The sequence below is a fragment of the Thunnus albacares genome, chromosome 4 (assembly GCF_914725855.1).
Source record: "Thunnus albacares chromosome 4, fThuAlb1.1, whole genome shotgun sequence".
Taxonomy (NCBI): domain Eukaryota; kingdom Metazoa; phylum Chordata; class Actinopteri; order Scombriformes; family Scombridae; genus Thunnus; species Thunnus albacares.
Window position 1 is genome coordinate 6222845 of NC_058109.1, and position 19878 is coordinate 6242722.

The 19878-nt window shown below is 37.9% G+C and overlaps 1 protein-coding gene, 2 long non-coding RNA genes and 2 other non-coding genes across 5 annotated transcripts; 4 read left to right on the forward strand and 1 right to left on the reverse strand.

The window, feature by feature from the left end:
• The first annotated feature begins 1609 nt into the window (after positions 1 to 1609).
• On the forward strand, positions 1610 to 1681 carry trnaq-uug. Its single transcript has one exon. It is a non-coding gene; the product is annotated as a tRNA-Gln (tRNA).
• A 577-nt stretch (positions 1682 to 2258) lies between these two features.
• Positions 2259 to 2330, forward strand: trnaq-uug. Its single transcript has one exon. It is a non-coding gene; the product is annotated as a tRNA-Gln (tRNA).
• Positions 2331 to 8145: 5815 nt separating this feature from the next.
• lsm3 (LSM3 homolog, U6 small nuclear RNA and mRNA degradation associated) lies at positions 8146 to 12210 on the reverse strand. Its single transcript, XM_044349691.1, has 4 exons — positions 12111 to 12210; positions 10413 to 10523; positions 10140 to 10235; positions 8146 to 9080 (listed from the first exon to the last, which is right to left on the reverse strand). The coding sequence occupies exons 1-4, from the start codon at positions 12129 to 12131 to the stop codon at positions 9000 to 9002; spliced, it is 309 nt and encodes a 102-aa protein (XP_044205626.1). The 5' UTR covers positions 12132 to 12210; the 3' UTR covers positions 8146 to 8999.
• Positions 12211 to 13665: 1455 nt separating this feature from the next.
• Positions 13666 to 16756, forward strand: LOC122981133. The gene is made up of 2 exons (XR_006403162.1): positions 13666 to 14256; positions 16538 to 16756. It is a non-coding gene; the product is annotated as an uncharacterized LOC122981133 (long non-coding RNA).
• Positions 16757 to 17165: 409 nt separating this feature from the next.
• Positions 17166 to 18018, forward strand: LOC122981134. Its single transcript, XR_006403163.1, has 2 exons — positions 17166 to 17371; positions 17672 to 18018. It is a non-coding gene; the product is annotated as an uncharacterized LOC122981134 (long non-coding RNA).
• Positions 18019 to 19878: the final 1860 nt, after the last annotated feature.

The following is a 19878-nucleotide window of genomic DNA, read 5'->3' on the forward strand; positions in this document are numbered from 1 at the left end:
CATTCAAGGACACATTTCTCCGAGGTTCCATAAGCTTTGATTTGGTTTATTTTTGTGCATGTGGATCACACGTCTGTGTCAAAGGCAGCTTTAGTGTGTGTGCGTGTGCATGTCTGAGTATCTTGTGTGCTTTTCGTGTGCTACGTGTCTTTCTGTCAGCAGTTATTCCTGTCCACAATGCTTCCCCATGTGACAAACCTGCACTGTGAGTCTGTTTCTGTTCTTCTTATCAAGGCTGGAGATCATGTAGTAACAGGCAGTCCACTAACAGAGCCAAGGTAAAAAAAAAACAAAAAAAAGTTAACGCTGCTGTGAAAGTTTTACAACTTGACTACAAAACAGTGAAAGCAGCATGTCAGCAGCACAACAGCAGCAGCTGAAATCAAGCTCTAGTAATTTTTATATTTTTAATGACTCGGTGTTATCTGAAACGGGTTGCTTGTAATGACGACCCGACACAGAATCGTCTCTAACTCTGCAACTTGTCTGAGCTTTTCAGCCTCTTTTAACTCATTTTTGGTTGTTTTATTTCAATCCCAGCCAATAAATTATACTCTACATGCAAATTGTACACTACCTGTCCATTCCAGCCATTATTCACTTTCTCTCCAAGAATTGCATGAACTCATACTATTCTCATGAAGGTGAGGTGTGAATGAAGAGGAAACAGGTGTAGTTTTCATGGTGTAATTGTTAGTACTCTAGACTTTGAGTTCAGTGATCTGAGTTCAATTCTCAGTGGAGCCTTTAAAGACTCATGCTTTCTCAAAAATATGGCTAAATTCCAAAAAATCACACTCAGGCCCAGTACTAAAATGCATAAATCCTCCTTTGGTAACATAACCTGATACCAGATGGTTTGTTACACAGAACCATCTGAGAGGTCGTCCATGGGAACGGTTTGGAAAAGGCCAGCACTTTCAAAAAAATACTTGGCAGGTGATTGGATGAACCATCTTTCTATCACCGTCTTACCTTGCCAAGCAGCTGGATTTGCAACGCTGATTGGTTCGGACACAAGCGCATAACTTGAAGCCTGACGAGAGCCCGTGATTTTGTGATGTCGTGATCTCGCAAATCCAGCTGCCTCGCAAGGTAATTGGCAACATGCTAGCCGTGAAACTTGAAGAGGTGATAACGTGAGCTTTTGTGTCTGTCAGCTTATTGTAGAATTCTTTTATCCCCCTGGTGGCTTAACAAAATCAACTGATGCAGCTTTAAAATACTGAAGCAAAATTGTTGTCCAGACAGGATGTTATTAGAAATGTTTGAGCAGTATAGAGATAGAAACAGTTTGCACCACAATGATTTATTCAAAAAATAAAGTTTTGATTGCAGGACTTAAATATTGTTGGTCAGTGTGGCTACTTCCTGTTTTGAGGCTGCAATAGAAATACATGTGAACGCTGCACCACTATAGTGTGCTACACTGAACCAATAGAAAAGGGGTATTTGCGAATAAATCTTGTAATATATTCTAACCATTTCAAAACCCAGCTGCATCATCCTTAGAGGAATAGTTTGACAATTTGGGAAATATGCTTATTCACTTTCTCTCAAAAAGGCAGACAAGACGGTCGGACCACTCTCATAAAGAGCCAGAGATGCAGGTTCCATGGTGTAATGGTTAGCACTCTGGACTTTGAATCCAGTGATCCAAGTTCAAATCTCGGTGGAACCTTCTGACCTTTAAGTCTAATGAAGTCATGTTGTAACTGTTAGCAAATTTGACGCTGGAGTAAAGGTAATGCTACATGAACAGTGTTCATATTGTATGTATCTAAAGTTAAACTGAGTTTAGGTAAACAAGTGGGAGTTGCTTTGAATGCCATGGGAAAGACCAGATTCTTCCACCATTACTGTAAAGATGCAGAAATCATGAACAATTTTACAGTGATTTTTGTCAGAGTGCTGGGTGGGGCTTGTGACAAACAATTTCAGTTTGTTCTATTTCTATGTAAAAACCTGATTACTTCTACTGCCAGAAAATGCATATTGTACAGCATTGATTAAAACCATCACCTTTTACTCCAATTTAACCATTACTTATTTTAACCATACCTCACACCTCTAAATGATCTGAAATATTTGTGAATAAGTCTTGAAAGGCAATGTGATATTTCTAAACATTTCAAACCCAGCTGCATCATCTTAATTTTGGAAATACATATATTTACATTCTTTCCAAGAATCAGATGAGAGCATACCACTCTCATGATGGGGTTAAGTTGTGAATAAAGGAATCAGAAATAAGGGCAGGTTCCATGGTGTAATGGTCAGCACTCTGGACTTTGAATCCAGTGATCCGAGTTCAAGTCTCGGTGGAACCTTATAGCTTCCTAAGCCTAAGACCACATTCAGACCAAATCCATTGGTGCAGGGTTGAGCGGAGGTTTGTGAGTGTGTTGATTTGTGCCCTAGAATGTAACCATTGTGAAACAATCAAAATAACACCTTATTGATCTGATTCACCAGCCTTCTCGCTACCACTGTTCACTCTCTAGCTCGCTTGACCACAACTGCTCCCTCTCTTTTTCTCGTCTTTTTTAAAAATGAGTTAGGAAGCCAACAGCAAAGCCTAACTTTACTTTTAATGTTATCAAACAAAGAGAAATGTCCTCTCGTCTTCCTAGTAATGTCTTTGTACTTCCTCATGGCAGGGTTTTACAGCTCCGATCAGTCTGTTCGCCAGCTGTGATCAGTCACAGTGACATCGGGTTGCCATTCTCCAAAAGTTGACTCTGGATCAAATTTCTCGCTGCAGGCCATTGTGGCGCCAATGCGGCGCCAATGCGACGCCAATGCGACGCCAATGCGGTCAAAACTTCCACAGTCTAAATGCACTAACGCCATTCCAATGAATGGGAGGACTGGCATTTTCGCCACACCGCCTGATTTGGTCTGAATACAGCCTAATGGGCATGAAGTCATGTTATATTGAAATGTAACAGTTGGTAATGTTGATTTTAGGTAAAAGTAATGCTACATGGTAATTTTTCTGATAAAATGATCATATTGCATGTAGCTAAAGTTAAAGTAATAATCTCAAAGATTTTCATTTAAATAAAGGACTGTTAAGTCATTATCTATCACTGAATGAGGTAAAACAGTGGTGATTTAGCCTATGGCCCACTGATAAAAGTCCTTGCATTTGCAGTATTACGAACTTGGTGTCGGTGGTGACATTTCTGGGAAAAATCACAGTGTTCACAATGTTTTCCATCACCCAGCGGTGGTTGGTTCGCCAGAGAGGGTAGGCAGAGCTAACACAACAGACTCACTCTTCAACTCACTTGTGTGTGAAGTGGTGAGCTGTTTTTTTCTGGTCTCTGCTAGCGTTGCCTCAAATTATTATAGAGGCGAGGCCCAGGGGTCAACTGTCAAAAAGTAAAAACAGGTGCAGGTTCCATAGTGTAATAGTTTGCATTCTGGGCTGTGAATCCAGTGATCCAAGTTCAAATCTCAGTAGTATCTTCTCACCTCAAATCCTAATGGTCATGAAGTCATGTTATGTCAAAATGTAATAGTGGGCAGATATGGATAAAGGCAATGCCACATGAACATTTTTATGTTAACCAGCAGTTGGCTTGAATGGTAGTTCTGATAAGTTGAATTTACAACAGGTATGGATTCCAGTGGTGACTTTGACAGCTAAAAATAAATATAACAAGTCCATAGAAACATAATCCATTACTCCACTGTTCATCTATTTGCTCATTATTTTCCAAAGACTCATGCTTCCCCAAAAATACAGCTAAATACAACTGCTAAACATGTAAACAAGAAGCAGGAGCTTCATATTGAGCTGTATTTTGGTGAGAATATGAGAGCAAAAGTGTAATTTATTCAGGGGATTATAACCTTCCAATCACAAGCTCACTTCTGTTATCCAAAAATGAGGAGACCAGGTGGCAGTGTTGAGGGAAAAATGACAGGAGTAGATTTAAATAACTTCAGCCACATCAGAGACATTCTGAGCCTGAGTGTGAATACCGAGCAATGTGATTAGAGCCCAGAAATCTCTCTGACACAAGTGTAAATACATGTGAAGCATGAAGTCATTAAGTATTTATTGACCGCTGACCGCTGTGAAGAATTTGATGACATAATGTTTGCGGATAGTTTGTCATGTCTGTCAGCACTTCAAACTACTGCTGGAATGCGCTGAACTTCACAAACTGGTGATATCTGACAGTGAAAGAATGAAGCTCTGTTATATTTGCAGTCTGCTCTCTCCAGTATGTTTGTTTGCATTCTACAATGGAAACAGTAGTTATTGAATGCTACCATAATATCAGTCTTACATCTTTGTAAAACTCACAGGATGCTCAAGTTTGTCTGGTATTTTATCTCATAACATGGATAGAAACGCCCGTGGGACATTTTTGGCATTTCAGGAAGACTAATAAAAGAAACTCTCTGTGAAAAATTAAAGGTTTTCAGTCTTTCTGCTTTGCGTCCACATTGTGGAGGATATGACAGTTTTACAAGTATTATGTTTTAATAGTTTAATAGTTAATAGGAGCTCAATTTAAAATACTTACAAGTGCTCTTGTTTGCTGTCTAGAGGTGTCCTGTCAACAGGATGCAGAAATGTTTTCTGTGCTGCGGGCGACTTTAATGTTACAGACTGAAAACTGGTAGCACGCTTGTGAATTTATCTACTAGGGTTAGGGTTAGGGTTTTTTATGAGGAAAATGTGAAAGTAATCATCATCAAAACATCAAAAAAAACAATTTAAAATAAACTTTCCCTTTATTGACCATTTCTATAGAATATTATTCTCAATTATGTCTTGTATTAAATAAATATCTATATTTTAAATATTTCATGTTTATTTATTAGTATTAATTTTGTGATACAATCGAAAGCTCTGGAAAAAGCTAGTAAGTGGAACTTGAGTTGGGAACGTTTTGTCAAACTGTTTCCAAGGTCAAGAATCAACTTTGATGCGTCACTTTTAAACCAACAGCATCACTTGTCAGCAGATCCATCTCCATGAAGAAGAAATGCTTGAAAGCTCCAGGAAAAGCTAGTAAGTGGAACTTTAGCTTGAATTGTTAAGTTGAAGTTGTTTTTTATGATTCTGATTTAATAACCTCTACAATAGACCTCATTTACAAACATTTAGAGGCAAGACAACGCTGAGCGCCTCATTAAAGCGCATTAAGGTCTTGTCCTTTTGATGTTACATTACAGTAATGGTCCCTTGGAGGTAGCTTTGTACAGTGATAATGGACGATGATGTGGTGATGTGGCAAGACACCGCTGGCATCAACAAAACATTTCATATTCCCAGTAAAGAACATCCTCGAGGTTAGAGCTTATTTTATACCAACGCCACTGCTGGACACACAAGAATAAAAATAAAAAAAGAAGAAGTAGTGGTAAAGATTTCCATGTATCCTTAGTTTCCATTGGAGTGGGAATCCATCTGCTGGAAAAAGACACGCTGCTGCTTGCAATTCAATTAAAACTTCCTGTTCCATAACGGTAATGTGCAGGTTTATATTCCGATTAAGTCATCAGAGAATGTGTAATTAAAGCAGTCTAATTTATGCTGTTAAACACATTGATGATTCAGACCTCCCCAAGAAGAGTTTTCTTTGGATCTTCTCAGTAAAAACAGGACAACCTGTGGATTATCCATCTGCTCCGGGAAAAAGATGTCGCTGCTGAATTTTTAAAATGTAATTTTTCAATGATGTGAGCAGAGCACCGTAAATGAAATGCCATTAACGTCAATTGCACTGGGGCAATGGCAGAAATCTCAGAGGCATACTGTATATCTCAAACCGGACAAATAAAACCAAAACTTGCATGGGTAGAAACCGCTAGAGAGAAGCGAGAAATGTTTTTTTGCTGTTTGGGTGCCCTGACACAGTTGTGATACTGAGTACCTGCACAGAGATGGAACTAATAAATTCTTTCGTTTGAAGATGCTATGTGTCAATACTGCTGCCGCCAGGAAAAAGTTGGTAGTGATGTTAAATGGGAAAACACCTTGAATTTTTCAGTCAGGTGTCCACATGGACAGTGAAAGAGGTTTTCCTTGGTGTAATCATTCATCCTGTTCATACTGGCTAATAAAAGATCCTCTTTCTTTTGCTTTTTGTTTAAGTAGTGGGGGGCCAAAAATCCACAGTGTGTCCACACAGTCATTTGGTGCAAAAAATGCATTTAAAAGTTTACCTGAAGCTTATATGGGGCTTCAGCAGTCTGAGTTAGTCATATCAAGTGGATATCTGCCACATTTACAGTCTTTTTAGCATCAAATTCCCTCTTTATGTTTCCCTGTTGAGCTGCAATGGAAGTATAGTAACAAAAGGAGGAACTTTGGCACTAAAAAGACTGCAACGCTGAAAGATATCTACTTGATTTGACTCTTTTGGATGGCTGAAGCTTCGTATTAGCTTCAGATAAACCTTATAGTTTTGGATTTTGGCCCCTATCACTTACATGATATGTGCATTATGAGGGGATCTTCTTCTAATGGCCAGTATGAACAGAAGGAGTGATTACAGCAAGAAAAACATGTTTCACTGTTCATTTGGCCACCTGACTATTGTTTTAAGACAGACTTGAAAAAATGTGAACCTCTCCTTTAAAAACTGTATTTTTTTTTTTCTTGGTGTTCACGACAGGAGACAGAGGGATTGTGGGAGGCACAGAGAAGCTACTGACTCAGTCATTCCAGAACAGTGTGTACTATTATGTCCTGTACAGAAAATGTTTCTAAACATGCCACACATGTTCAACTGCTAAAATTACAAAAGGACATACTGTACTCTTTGTAAAGCGTTCAATGCTACAAGGCATGGGTTGGGTTTGGTCTTAACTTTGACACTTTTTGTCAGTCGGCCAAAATAAGTCTTTTCTCCTTTCTCTGTCATATACATACACAGACAGCCTGACTCTGCAAAAAAACTTTTCTATATATAGACTATACAACCAACTATCTGCCTTAAGCCAAAACCTCACCAGAGTCTGTAGCTCTGTTCTTCATTAAGTTTGTTGATTTTGACTACAAATCAAGTCTCCTGCAACTAATAAAATATTGGATTGATTACAGAACAGTCTTATTAGCTAAGCTCAGCTGTCACTTGCACTTAAAACTATAAAAAAAAAAAAAAGGACTTGCAGTCTGAGTTCATGTTTGGGGGGCTTCTTCACCTACAGTAATAAAGTTGTTCGATAAAATGACGTCATGTCTGGGAAATGATCACAAATAAGCAAACAACAAATTTCACGCAAAAGTGAAATGTTAGTCTGTGGGAAGACCAACAGTTTTTTCATCCTCATCAATACCATCACCTGTTAAACAGCGTGACACTGTCAACAGTTTATTGGATATATGCTGCCATCTAGTGGTTGAAACATAATACAGCAATGCCCCAGAACTCACAGTTCAATGTATTTACATTACATTTACTCAAGTACTCTACTTCCGTACAGTTTTGAAATACTTTTACGTAATTGTTTCTCTTTCATGCTACTTTATAATTGTACTTCACTACACTGTACTTTTTTTACTGATTACTGAAACACTGTGCTTTTTACTCTAGTATTTTGTTTTTTTCCACAAAAAAAAGTTCAATTACCTCATAAAAAATAAATAGAAACCGTATGAAATATAATATAGTGTATTGTTATAGATTAAAATACCCAAAAGCAGTTAGTTAGTTAGCAACCTTAGCTGATATTGTACTTTTAATGTGCTAATTCCTAAATACATTGGCATTTCACTTTATATATACAACCAAGTAACAGACAGTGAACTTGGGGCTCAGGGTCCCCGGGGCCCCTCACTAGTTGCCTATACACTGTATATGCATTTGCAATAATAATACTGTAATTATATATATCACTAAAGGGAATTATTTTTACTTGTTATACTGTTTATACTATATATACATTTTGCTGAAAACAAATTTTACATCAACTTACAGTATGAAACATTCAATTGACTGTTTTCAGCTTGTTTTCATTAACAGAAAATCATCACTTTCCAAATAAAATTGTGACATATACACATTTACAGCTGGTGGGGTAGGCATCCCTTTTGCATTATGTATTATCAACATTAATAATGATTTAGTGTTGGAGAACAAACTGTATTTTCACACAAAACTCAGAAGACAACCGTTCTTCAAATCACCTTTTTCTTTTTTATTAAAGTTTACCAAAATCAAATGGAGACAAATGAGCACAACATAATCTCATTATAAACACTACAAAAATATGTATTAAAAAAAAAGAAACTAAATGTGTCCAACAGAAACTTAAACAACTTCCCAAATATTCACAGATCATGGGGTTTGGAGTCACTTCAAGACTTTTGCTTAGAACCAAAAAGTTTCACTTCAGAAATTTCAAATATCAAGAAGTACATGAAGTTTTTCTCTGGTAATACTTCTTTAACACATTAAATCGGGGCCAAAACAAGTTTCCATACACACATCTGAACCATGAAGAGCTGTTTGTAGCGTAGTCTGGTACAAGCAGACACTGGGATTAAGAGGTAACTAAATCCTCTAGAGGTGATTACATTTTTAGGGTTTTTTTTTCTGGCTTAACTAAAACTGTGGGGATTTATTAAATGCAGTGCTGAGCAAAATCAAAAGAGATATCCTTAAAACGGTGGCCTGAAATCACCCACACTCCAAAAAACAATCAAATAACAATTCACTCAAATAAAGATTTAAAAGGTCATAAGCCCTGTCAGTCCAAAACAAAAGTCCTCTTTATCTTTATCAAAACATGTAAAACATGTGTCCCTGCAGCCCCACAAAAGGAAGTTGAGTATTTGTGAAGTTCCCGTCGAGTCATGAACGTAAAGTAAGAGGAAGGTGTTGACGAAAGTCTGACCGGAGGGGGCTGAAGATGTTTTAATCTTCCCCCTGCATTAGCCTGTCAATGACAGCACCATCTTCTCCCTCACAGTTATGAACGTCCCAGCTGTCACGAACGCTCCTTCACACCGGGAAGCGGTCCCGGGGTTAGCCCACCCTGAGAGGCGGAGCTACGAGGACGACGCCGTCTCCTCTGACAAACAGCATGGGGATGTTCCTCTTAGTCGACTGTGAAGTAATAAAATCGAGTCAGTAACTAAGCTTTCCAGAAATGAATCAAGTTGAGAAGCAAACAAAAAATATAAACATTCACATTTACAACTCTATTAATAGTTAAGACTTTGTCAAAACTGAAGCTGGATTTAGACTTCTGGATTAAAGGCTTACACATGCATAGGCTCTGAAGTTATGACCACACCGTAGCTGATGTGCACCTTTTCAAAAATGTAGCTATACATCAAGGCTACGAACTGTGATCAGGCTGCTTGTGTTCTCTCTAACAAACTTCTGATACCAGTAGAGATTGTTCAAAGTCGACACAACATGAAGCAAGTTGAGTTTTCACTCCCCCCTGCTCTCCATCACAGTGAAAGAAAGAATGTAAATATGGCGACTACCCGGAATAATCACTTAGTCAGTGATACACAAGTCTAGTGCGGTTGCGATATCAAACCTGCTGAAGGTTTCTCCTCACACTACATGTTTTAAATCAGCCTTTCATCACCAAAACGTATGATTTGTGTAAAGTTTATTAAAACAAGTCGACTGCATCCTCAATAATGGTGACAACAAGAGAAGTCAGCACTAATTTGTGCAATTCTACAATAAAAAAAAAATAAAAATATGGAGCTGCAGATAACGAGGACGTTTTATTTCTTATCACAGCACTGTTTATCTCAAGTCTCAGCCATTTCATGTAAAATGCAACTCCAATAATATTAAAACAAGCTCACATACAGTACCAGTCAAAAGTCTGGACACACTTCCTCATTCAAGTGAATGGACTGGAGTGAAGACTTTTGGCTGGTACTGTAGTTCTGCTGTGCCTATGATGAACTGTGTCACATGTCACTTCAGAAAAATGTGTGATGGCAAAATGAGACTTTGACTTAGCAACATGTGAGATGTGTCTGTTCTTTAAACAATTAATTTATTTATGTAAAGATTGTGGTCGTTTGTGGTAAACAGCCCTGCAAGTCCAGACTTGTTTAGGAGCCACAATGACCACATTCAGTAAGAAGAGATGAGGCTGTAAGAGGGAGGGAAGGGAGGATATCTGTGTTGTACCTTGTAGAGTTCTTCATAAGTCTCCTCGTCAATCTCCACCGTCGTCACCGTCTCCTCCACGTCACCCAGGATCATGTTCAGGTGCTGATCGTAGGCCTGGGACAAAGAAAATCCAAAAAGATGAGCTGGGAGAGGTACAAACAAAAGCTTGAAACAAAAGAGCAGAAACCAAAATGCAAGTCTCTAAGAAATGCTGGCCGCTCTTAATTCTGGACCTACTACTCTATGATATAGAAACAGACAGTGTAAGCAGATGCTGTGTGTGTAGTTTACATGCAGTCGGCCGCGGAGTTCTCGGTCGTTCCTCATCTTGACGTAGATCCTCTCGTCTAGACTGAGTCTGATCAGATCGAGAGGCTCCTCGACAGTGTTGGTAGTCGGTTGCTGCAGCACACAAAGAGGACATTAGTTGGCTGATGTACATTTGAACAACTTTAATGATAAAAGTGAACGGTATTTCAGTGGACTGCTGCTTCCATAATATTAATGTATTACCTTTATTTGACAGTCTATAGTAAAGACGCAGACACTGACCACAGACCACTCTTTTAAAACGTATTTCCAGAATCCTCAAAATGCTCAAAAACTCTAACCATCTGAACTTTTTTTGGATCAGTTTCACAAGTTATGTCTCCATTTCCTAATCCAAGTAGCCTTAAATGTCTTTGCTTGTTTTGTAGGAAGAATACAAATGCATTGTGTATTAAAATAGAAGGTATTGTTTATAAAGGGAGGCATCCCTACTGCTGCCGCAGCAGTGCCCTGCAGATACCTGGGCTATTTTCAAAGATCAACACGGAGGAACTTTTAGAAAAATAGATGTTTAGCTCTGTGACTCTAAAACAATGATAATAAATGAAAGGCACAAACTGCAGGCTACAGCTGGTAAAATGTTTGGTGCATAATTCAGAGATGTAACGGTTATTCAGATATTTTCAGTTATTTAAAAAAGCAACGTTAACCATCACCACACCACCACAGTTTCCTAGGAAAAACCACAAGGGCTTCACCCCAGACCCGTGTTAACAGACTGTGGCTGTAGTGAAGCTGCAGAAAACAGACAGTATGATGGGAGGGACACACATGAGAAGAAGAAGAAGAAGAAGGGGTGTGTGTTTGTACTATAATGTTACTGTTTCTATGAATGCAAACACAGCAAGGTGAAGACACATGTGAGCTTCAGGATCATCAAAATTATACAAACCAAAACCTTTTTGGCTGTGTTTTGCCTTAAATGATAGGTTCACAATTTCTCAAGTCTGTCGTAAAACAAAGGTCAGATACCCACAGGAACATTAACACATGTTTTTCTTGCCATAATAATTCCTCCTGTTCATACTGACCATTAGAAAATCCCTTCACAATGCAATTTCAATTGTGAGAGAGGTTCAGTTTGGTTCTCACAGTTAACTGATTGAAACTAACAAAACACTTGGAAGACAGATCGTGAGATGAAGATGTGGAGCAAAGTGAATAAGAATGAGTGAAAAAGTCTCATTTACATTTGATCTTTGATTGTTTGCGTGTGTATCTAGTTCAAGTCCAGTCACTATTTTAAACGAAACAAACCAAACTCCTCACACGAGTTTACAGTTGTTATTCAGAACTACAGTGAACAAAACTGAGAACTGTGAACACTGATAGCTTTATGCTTTACTATATGTAATAGTTTCTATGTTATTTTCACTATCTTTATATTTAACCTGAGCCTGAGGGGTTTAGTAAAACAGCACCGCTAATCAAACACGTTTTGTCAGTGTTTTAACGGTAGCATTACGCGCTAAAAGGCTAATTTAGCTAGCTTGTTTGACAGGCCTTCCGCGCTGTTAACAGAGATAAAACAAACAAAGTGACACGATAAGCACGTTTAAATACGTGCACAAGTAAAACTGTTTGTTATCCTTCTTTCGGGGAACTTGTGTGCATGTTGTGATAGAGAATAACAGCAGAATTGAACGCAGATACACCAACCTGCTCTACTTCATCCGCCATGATTATTGAGTCTGACCGGCACGGAGGGTGCCAGGTCCGCTAAAAACACGCATTTTCATCTAGGACACAGACATGTGCTTTACGTTTGTAATTACTTTCTCCTGTATTAAAAGACGGGTTCACAGTTTTTCAAGTCTGTCTTAAAACAATAGTCCGGTGCCCAAATGAACACTGAAAGAGGTTTTTCTTGCTGTAATCATTCCTCCTGTTCATACTGGCCCCTTAGAAAATCCCTTGATAATGTAAGTGATGGGGGTCAAAATCCACAAGCCTCCTTCTGTGCAAAAATGTATTTAAATGTTCATCTGAAGCTAATTTGAAGCTTCAGTCGTCCAAATGAGTCAAATCAAGTAAATATGTTTCAACATTTCAGTCTTTTTAGTGCCAAAGTCCCTCTTTTTGTTACTATACTTCCACCACAGCTCAACAGGGAAACACTGTCTGAGGAAACACAAAGAGGGGATTTGATGCTAAAAGACTGTAAATGTGGCAGATATCCGCTTGATATGACTAACTCAGACTGCTGAAGCCTTGTGTAAGCTTCAGATAAACTTTTAAATACATTTATTGGTTTATTCATTGGTCGAGATCTGGTAAATTTGACGGCCATAACATATGATTCACATCATTTTCATGCTCATCAAACCATTCAGTGACCCATCACGCCCTGTGAATTGAGGCATTTTCATCCTGGAAGAGACCACTCCCATCAGGATAGAAATGTTTCATCATAGAATAAGGTGATCACTCAGAACAACTTTGTATTGATTTACAGTGACCCTTCCCTCTAAGGGGACAAGTGGATGCAAACCATGCCAGCAAAATGCCCCTCAAAGCATAACAGAGCCACCAGATCCCCTCACTGCTCACGGGGCAAGCATTCAGGCCTCTATTGGTTTTTCCTTTAATTTGTCATCTGTTTGTATATTCACCTATGAGTCACTTTTAGGCAAATTAGTATTAACCTCTTCTCCTCCTGCCCCCCAACTGTAGACCCATTTTTTGCAGGGACAGGGGATCTTTAGGGAGAGATAGCAGGTCAACAGTATATGCCACATTGAAGTGGTATACATCATCAAGTTTTTCTAGTAATAAATCTGTAATAAACATTGTGTTTTGGTGGGGGCATCTATTCAAATTTTGAAAGTTTAGAGTGTATAAGGGTTTAGATCATTATGATAGAAGTATATGATGGCTATTCCTATTCTCAATTATGTCTAATTAGTTGTTGCAACAATTTTTGAGTTGATACCATTTTTTACACAGATTTGGTGCAAATCTTAACCATTTCTGACCACTTGAGAATTGATAAAAATGGTCAGAAATCCCTCCAAAATACCATATTAGGACACTAAGACCGTGAGGAACACCACAGAAAAATTCATGCTGTGATTTGGTGTCAAAAACTTTTGACATCTGGAGATTTCTGTAAGAATTGCATTTTTCAGCAATTGGATGGCGAGCACTTCTGTTCTGGAAATTGTTTGGAAACCCCCTTATTGTCAATATACATAGGAAAACCATACATCCTCTATGTCATGCCAGTTTTTCTCTTGCCAAAATTTAGCCAAACTTTGGAGCGTTAACTTATCGGTACCAATTATCGGTACTTTTTTTATATTGTACTTTTTAGTCCACTACATTTATATCACAGCTCTAGTTACTTTCCATATAATGGTTTCACTTAAAAAAACATATAATGAGCCATAAAACATAGTACATTGTATTGTTATGGGTAGCTTGAACTATGACCTACATAAAATAGTTAAAATTAGCTCTAACTTAAGCACTTACAACAATTAAATGCTACTCAGACACTGATACATTACACAATAATGAATTACATGTGGGCATTTTCCTGCAGAAAACAAAAGCAGGACTTGTAATGACGTATAGGCTATTGCTGTGTTGGCACTTTTACTCAAGCAAAAGGATCCGAATACTTCTGCGCACTATCCCATGCGTGCTGCAGGATAAAGTGCAAACCTGGCAACCCGTTACGTCTCACTCAGCGCCGCCCAGTCAGGGCTACTTGAAGCTGTACCACTATCCTCTCTCCCTCTTTCTAGACCTTTCCATCCTCCACGACTACACTCGGAACGACGAACAGCCCACCTGAACACTGGTATGTATAATTTCACGTTAGTATATCATGCAATTTTTATTCCATCACCGAGTATATATCATATTTAGACAGTTATTGTCTCACTTCCAGCGACTGCAAAGCAACAACTGTCAACAACTGAGTAAGATTTACAGACTATCGAGTTACAAGGTCAGCGGCGTCTCGAGTTTCAGGTTAAAATAAGTGTTAGCAATAAAATACGACATTGAGATGGCTGTAAGACAAACACGACTCATAAAAGCTCTAGTATAAACTCTCTATAAACTAATATGATGTCTGCTAGCATGCTGTAGCCTGCTGTACATTATAACTGCGAACTGTGCGTGTCGTGCAGCAGGTTGGAAAGTTGAAAAAGATGACAACATCTTTTCATTGTTTCTGCAAGTTTTTAGCTTAAAATATAAGGCTAAAACCTTATTTAATTATATGTTTTGTTATCTGTGTGAGGTCTCCAGCTGGCTATATATACTGTTGCATATTGTGTAAGTTATTCATTTATGAATTCAGTTCAATTCAGTGAGCTTTACTGGAGAACAATGGCACCAAAGCATCAAAATACAACTTGTTCAAATATTTGCGCAGTATAAAATAACAATAATATAAACATTGAGATGGATATATATTAATATATATCCATACAATTTATTATACACATACCGTATACCTTATGCATGTATTTGTATGTGTGTGTGTGTCAAGGTCATTCATTGTCCCTCAGGTTGTAGCATGTTGATACATATTAGGCAGCTAGATATATCCTGTATAATGTTCTTTACTAGTACTTTTTAATTTTGAGAGGTCATTAAGCTCTTTGGATTCTGAAATTACAACGACAGAGTTGAACTTGTTAAAGCAAATCTTCCTTATTTCATTGAATGTTTAATCTACATTGACAATCCTGCACTTTACTACTTTAACAATATTCACCTGACTTTGCACTAATGTACAGTGTATTATAAGATATTAATATCTTTAAACAGTGTATACTGTGCAAATATATTCTAGATTTATTTATTCTATTTATTTTTGAGTTAGTCTATTAAGTTCTTGTAGCCTATATAATTTTGCTGTTAATTTGATTTGTTTCTTTTACCAACTTCATTGTTTTGCATTTTGTGATTTATGTTAAGTGGATTAATAAAGTATCTCTCTATCTATCTGTTGGATTTTCAATTATTTGGACTTTTAAACCGTCTTTGAACTGAAATGCAGCTCAAGTTTTTTTTATAACAATTCATCCAGAAAAACTGATCAGAAATGAAGGACATTTTACTAAATAGTGAACCCTTACACCATCATATAATAAGCAATTAAACATAAAATGTATAAGCTGTGTGTGTGTGTGTGTGTGTGTGTGTGTGTGTGTGTGTGTGTGTGTGTGTGTATGTGCACGCCTCCTCTCCCAGTCCAGCCCAGTGCTCCATACTGGGTCTGGCTGGTACTGAATGCAGGCTGAGGAGGCAGAACAGAGCAGCGGTGTTACCCATTCCACCCTTAGCTGCACCATGGCTCTGCGGTGGAAGAAATCCCTGCTACAGACTAAACACAGTAGTTAACATGTGGCCACGTAGCTATCTTTAGTATTGGACTGGTGACAGTTTCTGCTAATTTAAGGTTAAACCAGCCAGTATGCGTAGTATCCTGTCATTATTATACATTGTGGTTGTTATTTTCCAATTTGGAAACCACCAGATGGTAGCTAAGTGTGTGTGCGTGTGTGTGCATTTGTTTCCAAGTGAGAAACATTTAAAGCAAGCTCTCACCTGAAAAGACATGCTTGATGGATTGAGACAAGCAATCACCAAAGTCATTACAATTTATCCTGAGGGGAACATGAGTGTCTACCAAATCTCATGGCAATCTACACAATGGTTACTAAGTAGTTTCACTCAGAAACACAAATGTTAACCTCATAGTGGAGATAGAGAATTGGAAGGGGGATCACCAAAGTTAGTAGAGTTCATCTTCTGGAGAGCGTTTGTACAAAATTTCATGCTAATCCTTTTAACAGTTGTTGAGATATCTCAGTCTGGACCAAAGTGGTTGACCATGAACAGACCATGCTGCTAACATGTAACATAAAAGCAGATAAGATTAAACAGAGTGAGAGAGACCTTCACCATTAATCATTAACTCACACACAAGGGGGTGGAGGCCAATAACAGGTTAATGGTGCCATAATACTACTACTTGTAAGAGTAACAATAATGCTAACTTTTGCATTCATCTTCTTTCCCTCCCTCCCTTCACTGTTTTTTTTTTCCATTATCACATCCTGCAGGATCCAGTGTGTGTCAGGCCGTCCACAAGATGGCCCCAAACTGCAAGAAGAAAGAAGATGACGTCACCGTCCACTGTAGTTCACTGTTCCAACTGAGTGAATCGGTTTGTTTCAATTACTGTAAAAATTGTTAATAGTTTGTTCTTCTCACTATGTACTATTACTGTATTACTATTATTACTTTAACTCTGTTTTCTAGCATATACCAGCAATTTTAAACATAGCACAAAAAGTAAGGAAATTTGTCTTTGGTAGATTATTTCTATGTTGTAACAATGCTTCTTGGCAATAAATCTTTGGTGCCAGGCTGGTATGTCTGTGTATGGTTCTTCCACATGCTACTGAGGCTTCTGTTTGTTAAATGAATAAATTGTTAAATTGCCAATATGTCTTGTTTCTTCAAACTTCAATCATCCAATCCACCAAACACCAAACAAGAGTCAATGGCAGAATAAGTTGTTTGAAGATTTGGCAAATTTTTCATGGGTGCAACCCACATACTCAGCTCTGCTGCTCATCCCACAAATGCATATTCCTTACAAATGTGGCACCATTTAAAAGGGAAATAAACAGGCTTTCCAACGGTATAAGATTTATTGCCAAGAAGCATTGTTACAACAAAGAAATACTCTACCAAACACAAATTTCCTTACTTTTTGTACTATGTTTATGTTAATTTTTAAACATCAAAATTTATAAAGGCAGTCTATGGGGGGTATTATCTAACTGAGTTGGCACCTTTGTCATTTTGAAACTCAACTGCTCGGACATCCCTTATCGTAGAGACCCCATTCGAACTTTAAAACATTAACAAAACTTTGAAGTCTCAATGTTGTATTTTGTGTTGTGATATCCCCTGTACTTTTGGAGCAAAAGTCTAAGGTGAGGGCTTTTACAGCATTTTTCAGATCTCACCAGTGTGTCGTGACCAGAGGGGAGAGCAAAGTTTTTTTAAAGGAGAAAATAAATTCTCAACGTGTCTCACTCCCACCATTTTAACTGCTCAAGCACCATCATACCTTCAAATGTTGCCATAAGCCTCCTTTCTCTCAAAATGTAAATCTATTTCCCATAGGAGTTATGGTTTTTTAGATCTAAACCTTACAATACAATACATACATATACAATCTTTAGGCTGTGTGTCTCTTCTCTCTCAAACTTACAGAATCTCTCTTCCTACAAACACTTTGTTCACATTGTACTTCCTCATGCTCATTAAGTCCCTCTGTCACTAATTTTCAAATCTCTGAGCTAGAAGCTTTGTTTTAGGCAAATCGGTTTTTTCTCGACAAAATGTGAATTTGTGCAAGGTTCTGGGTTTGACAGCAGTGCATATCATTACTCTGCTCTTATAAACAAAGTTGCTTCACATGTTTACAATGTACCATCATGAAATGTGACTCCAGTATCCTTTATTAAGAATGTCAGAGCTGCAACCCTTATTTTTTTATGCAATTAAAAGCCTAAATATGAAAAACTGATCCTGTTTTCTGTTTGCTGTGTCACATGTTAGACATATGAGCCATCTTAAAGAGGTGAACCAAAAGAGGAAGCCATGTTTTTTAACAGTTTCTTTTTTACAGTTATGTGTGTGTCTGTGGGGTACAAAGCACATTTAATCCGCACAAATGCATACAGAAATGTTTATTTGGCCAACAATTGCTGATGCTGCAAACAGGATAATTTTGTTAGACATGACCAGCACCATTGTGGTCATTGTGACATTGTTTGACACAAGGATTACATAACATTTTTAGCTATTCATATTTAATGTCACACAAAACTAAACCGGTGGCCAGCTGCATACTTCAGTCTTTTCATTAATGATATTATAACTGGGAAGTTACATTGATGCATTAGTAATCCATTTTAATGTTCAAAGAATTGTTCTGTAAAGTACAGAAAGATACTTCTTCTTTTGTGTCCCAGACTTAAGATTTTTTTAACTGCAGGGCACACTGAAGGTCATGCGATAGTTGGAACGTTCACATTCTGTAGTACCACTGGCCAACCACAAGATGGCATCCTCACTCAATAAGAAATCCCAGAATGAACTTTGAGTTCAGGGCCAATATTTCAATTTACTGCGACTGTTTGACTTTCATAAATGCCGCTGAAGCAATGTCTTTCTATTGATGCTTTGAATTTTCAGGGTCATCCCATATAATGAATATTCATTTAGAAACCATGATATTTGTAGTGATTACCACAATATGAATGTGAAAAAAAAATGCAAATACGTACCAGGTCCACATTCAGGATGTTCCAGAGAACAAGGTACATGACCTTGCCACACCAACATAATCTCATCCCTTGTTGCTGTCTTTCGACTGAAGCCATCAATCCCCTCATGTATGACCATTCTCCAGCTGTGAAGTGACAAACACAGAATGGTATGAAATACAATTTCACAGAGCCACTTTCTCAGTATGTTGACTCTCACATCAAAGACTTGGTAAATGCATTGCCCTCGTAGCTTAAAGACACCACAGACTTTTTGAATAAGTTGATGGACTGCAATATTGACTCTAATGATTTTTTATGTACCATGGATATCTCTAGTTTGTACCCCAGTATACCTCACAAGGATGGTCTGGAAGCTCTGAGTTATTTTTTGAATCAAAGAACTGAATCATGTCCCTCTACGGAGTTATCTTTAACCGAGGAAGTGTTGACAAAGAACTATTTTAAGGACCAATATTATCTCCAGCTATGGGCTCACTGGTGACTCCAAATAATGTGAATCTGTTTATGGAGAAGTTTGAATTAGATTTTATTTATAATCATAATCCCTATTTTAAGTCCATTAAGTATTATTGGAGGTATATAGATGATTTATTTTTCATTTGGGGTGGTAGTGCTAATGACTTGAAAGAATTCCATGCATTGATGAACTCAAGTAATTTCACACTGTGTTTTGATCTTGTATGCATCTCTTTCTTGGATGTTTTGGTGATGAAAGTGGGAGCTTCTATACAAACGGAAGTATATAAAAAGAAAACCAATAGAAATACTTTTTCACTCACGAGCATTAAAAAGAAGTCAACCTTAGAGCAAACTATTGAGGATCAGACACATCTAATTTGGATGATTCTTTTGAGTCACATGCTAAAGTCCTGTGTGATCATTTTAAGTGTAAGGGGTATGGAGAGACATTATTGGATTATCATCTTAAAAGGGTACGCCTAGGTCAGCGATCAGAGTTACTTAAACCGAGCTCCTGAGAGATCCTTTCTCGGGGGCTGGCATTAGTCATTACATTTAGTTCCATCTCTAAGTCACTCCAAAAAGCAGTGAGTGAACATTGGCACATTTTGGAGAGCGACCCTCATATTGGGAGT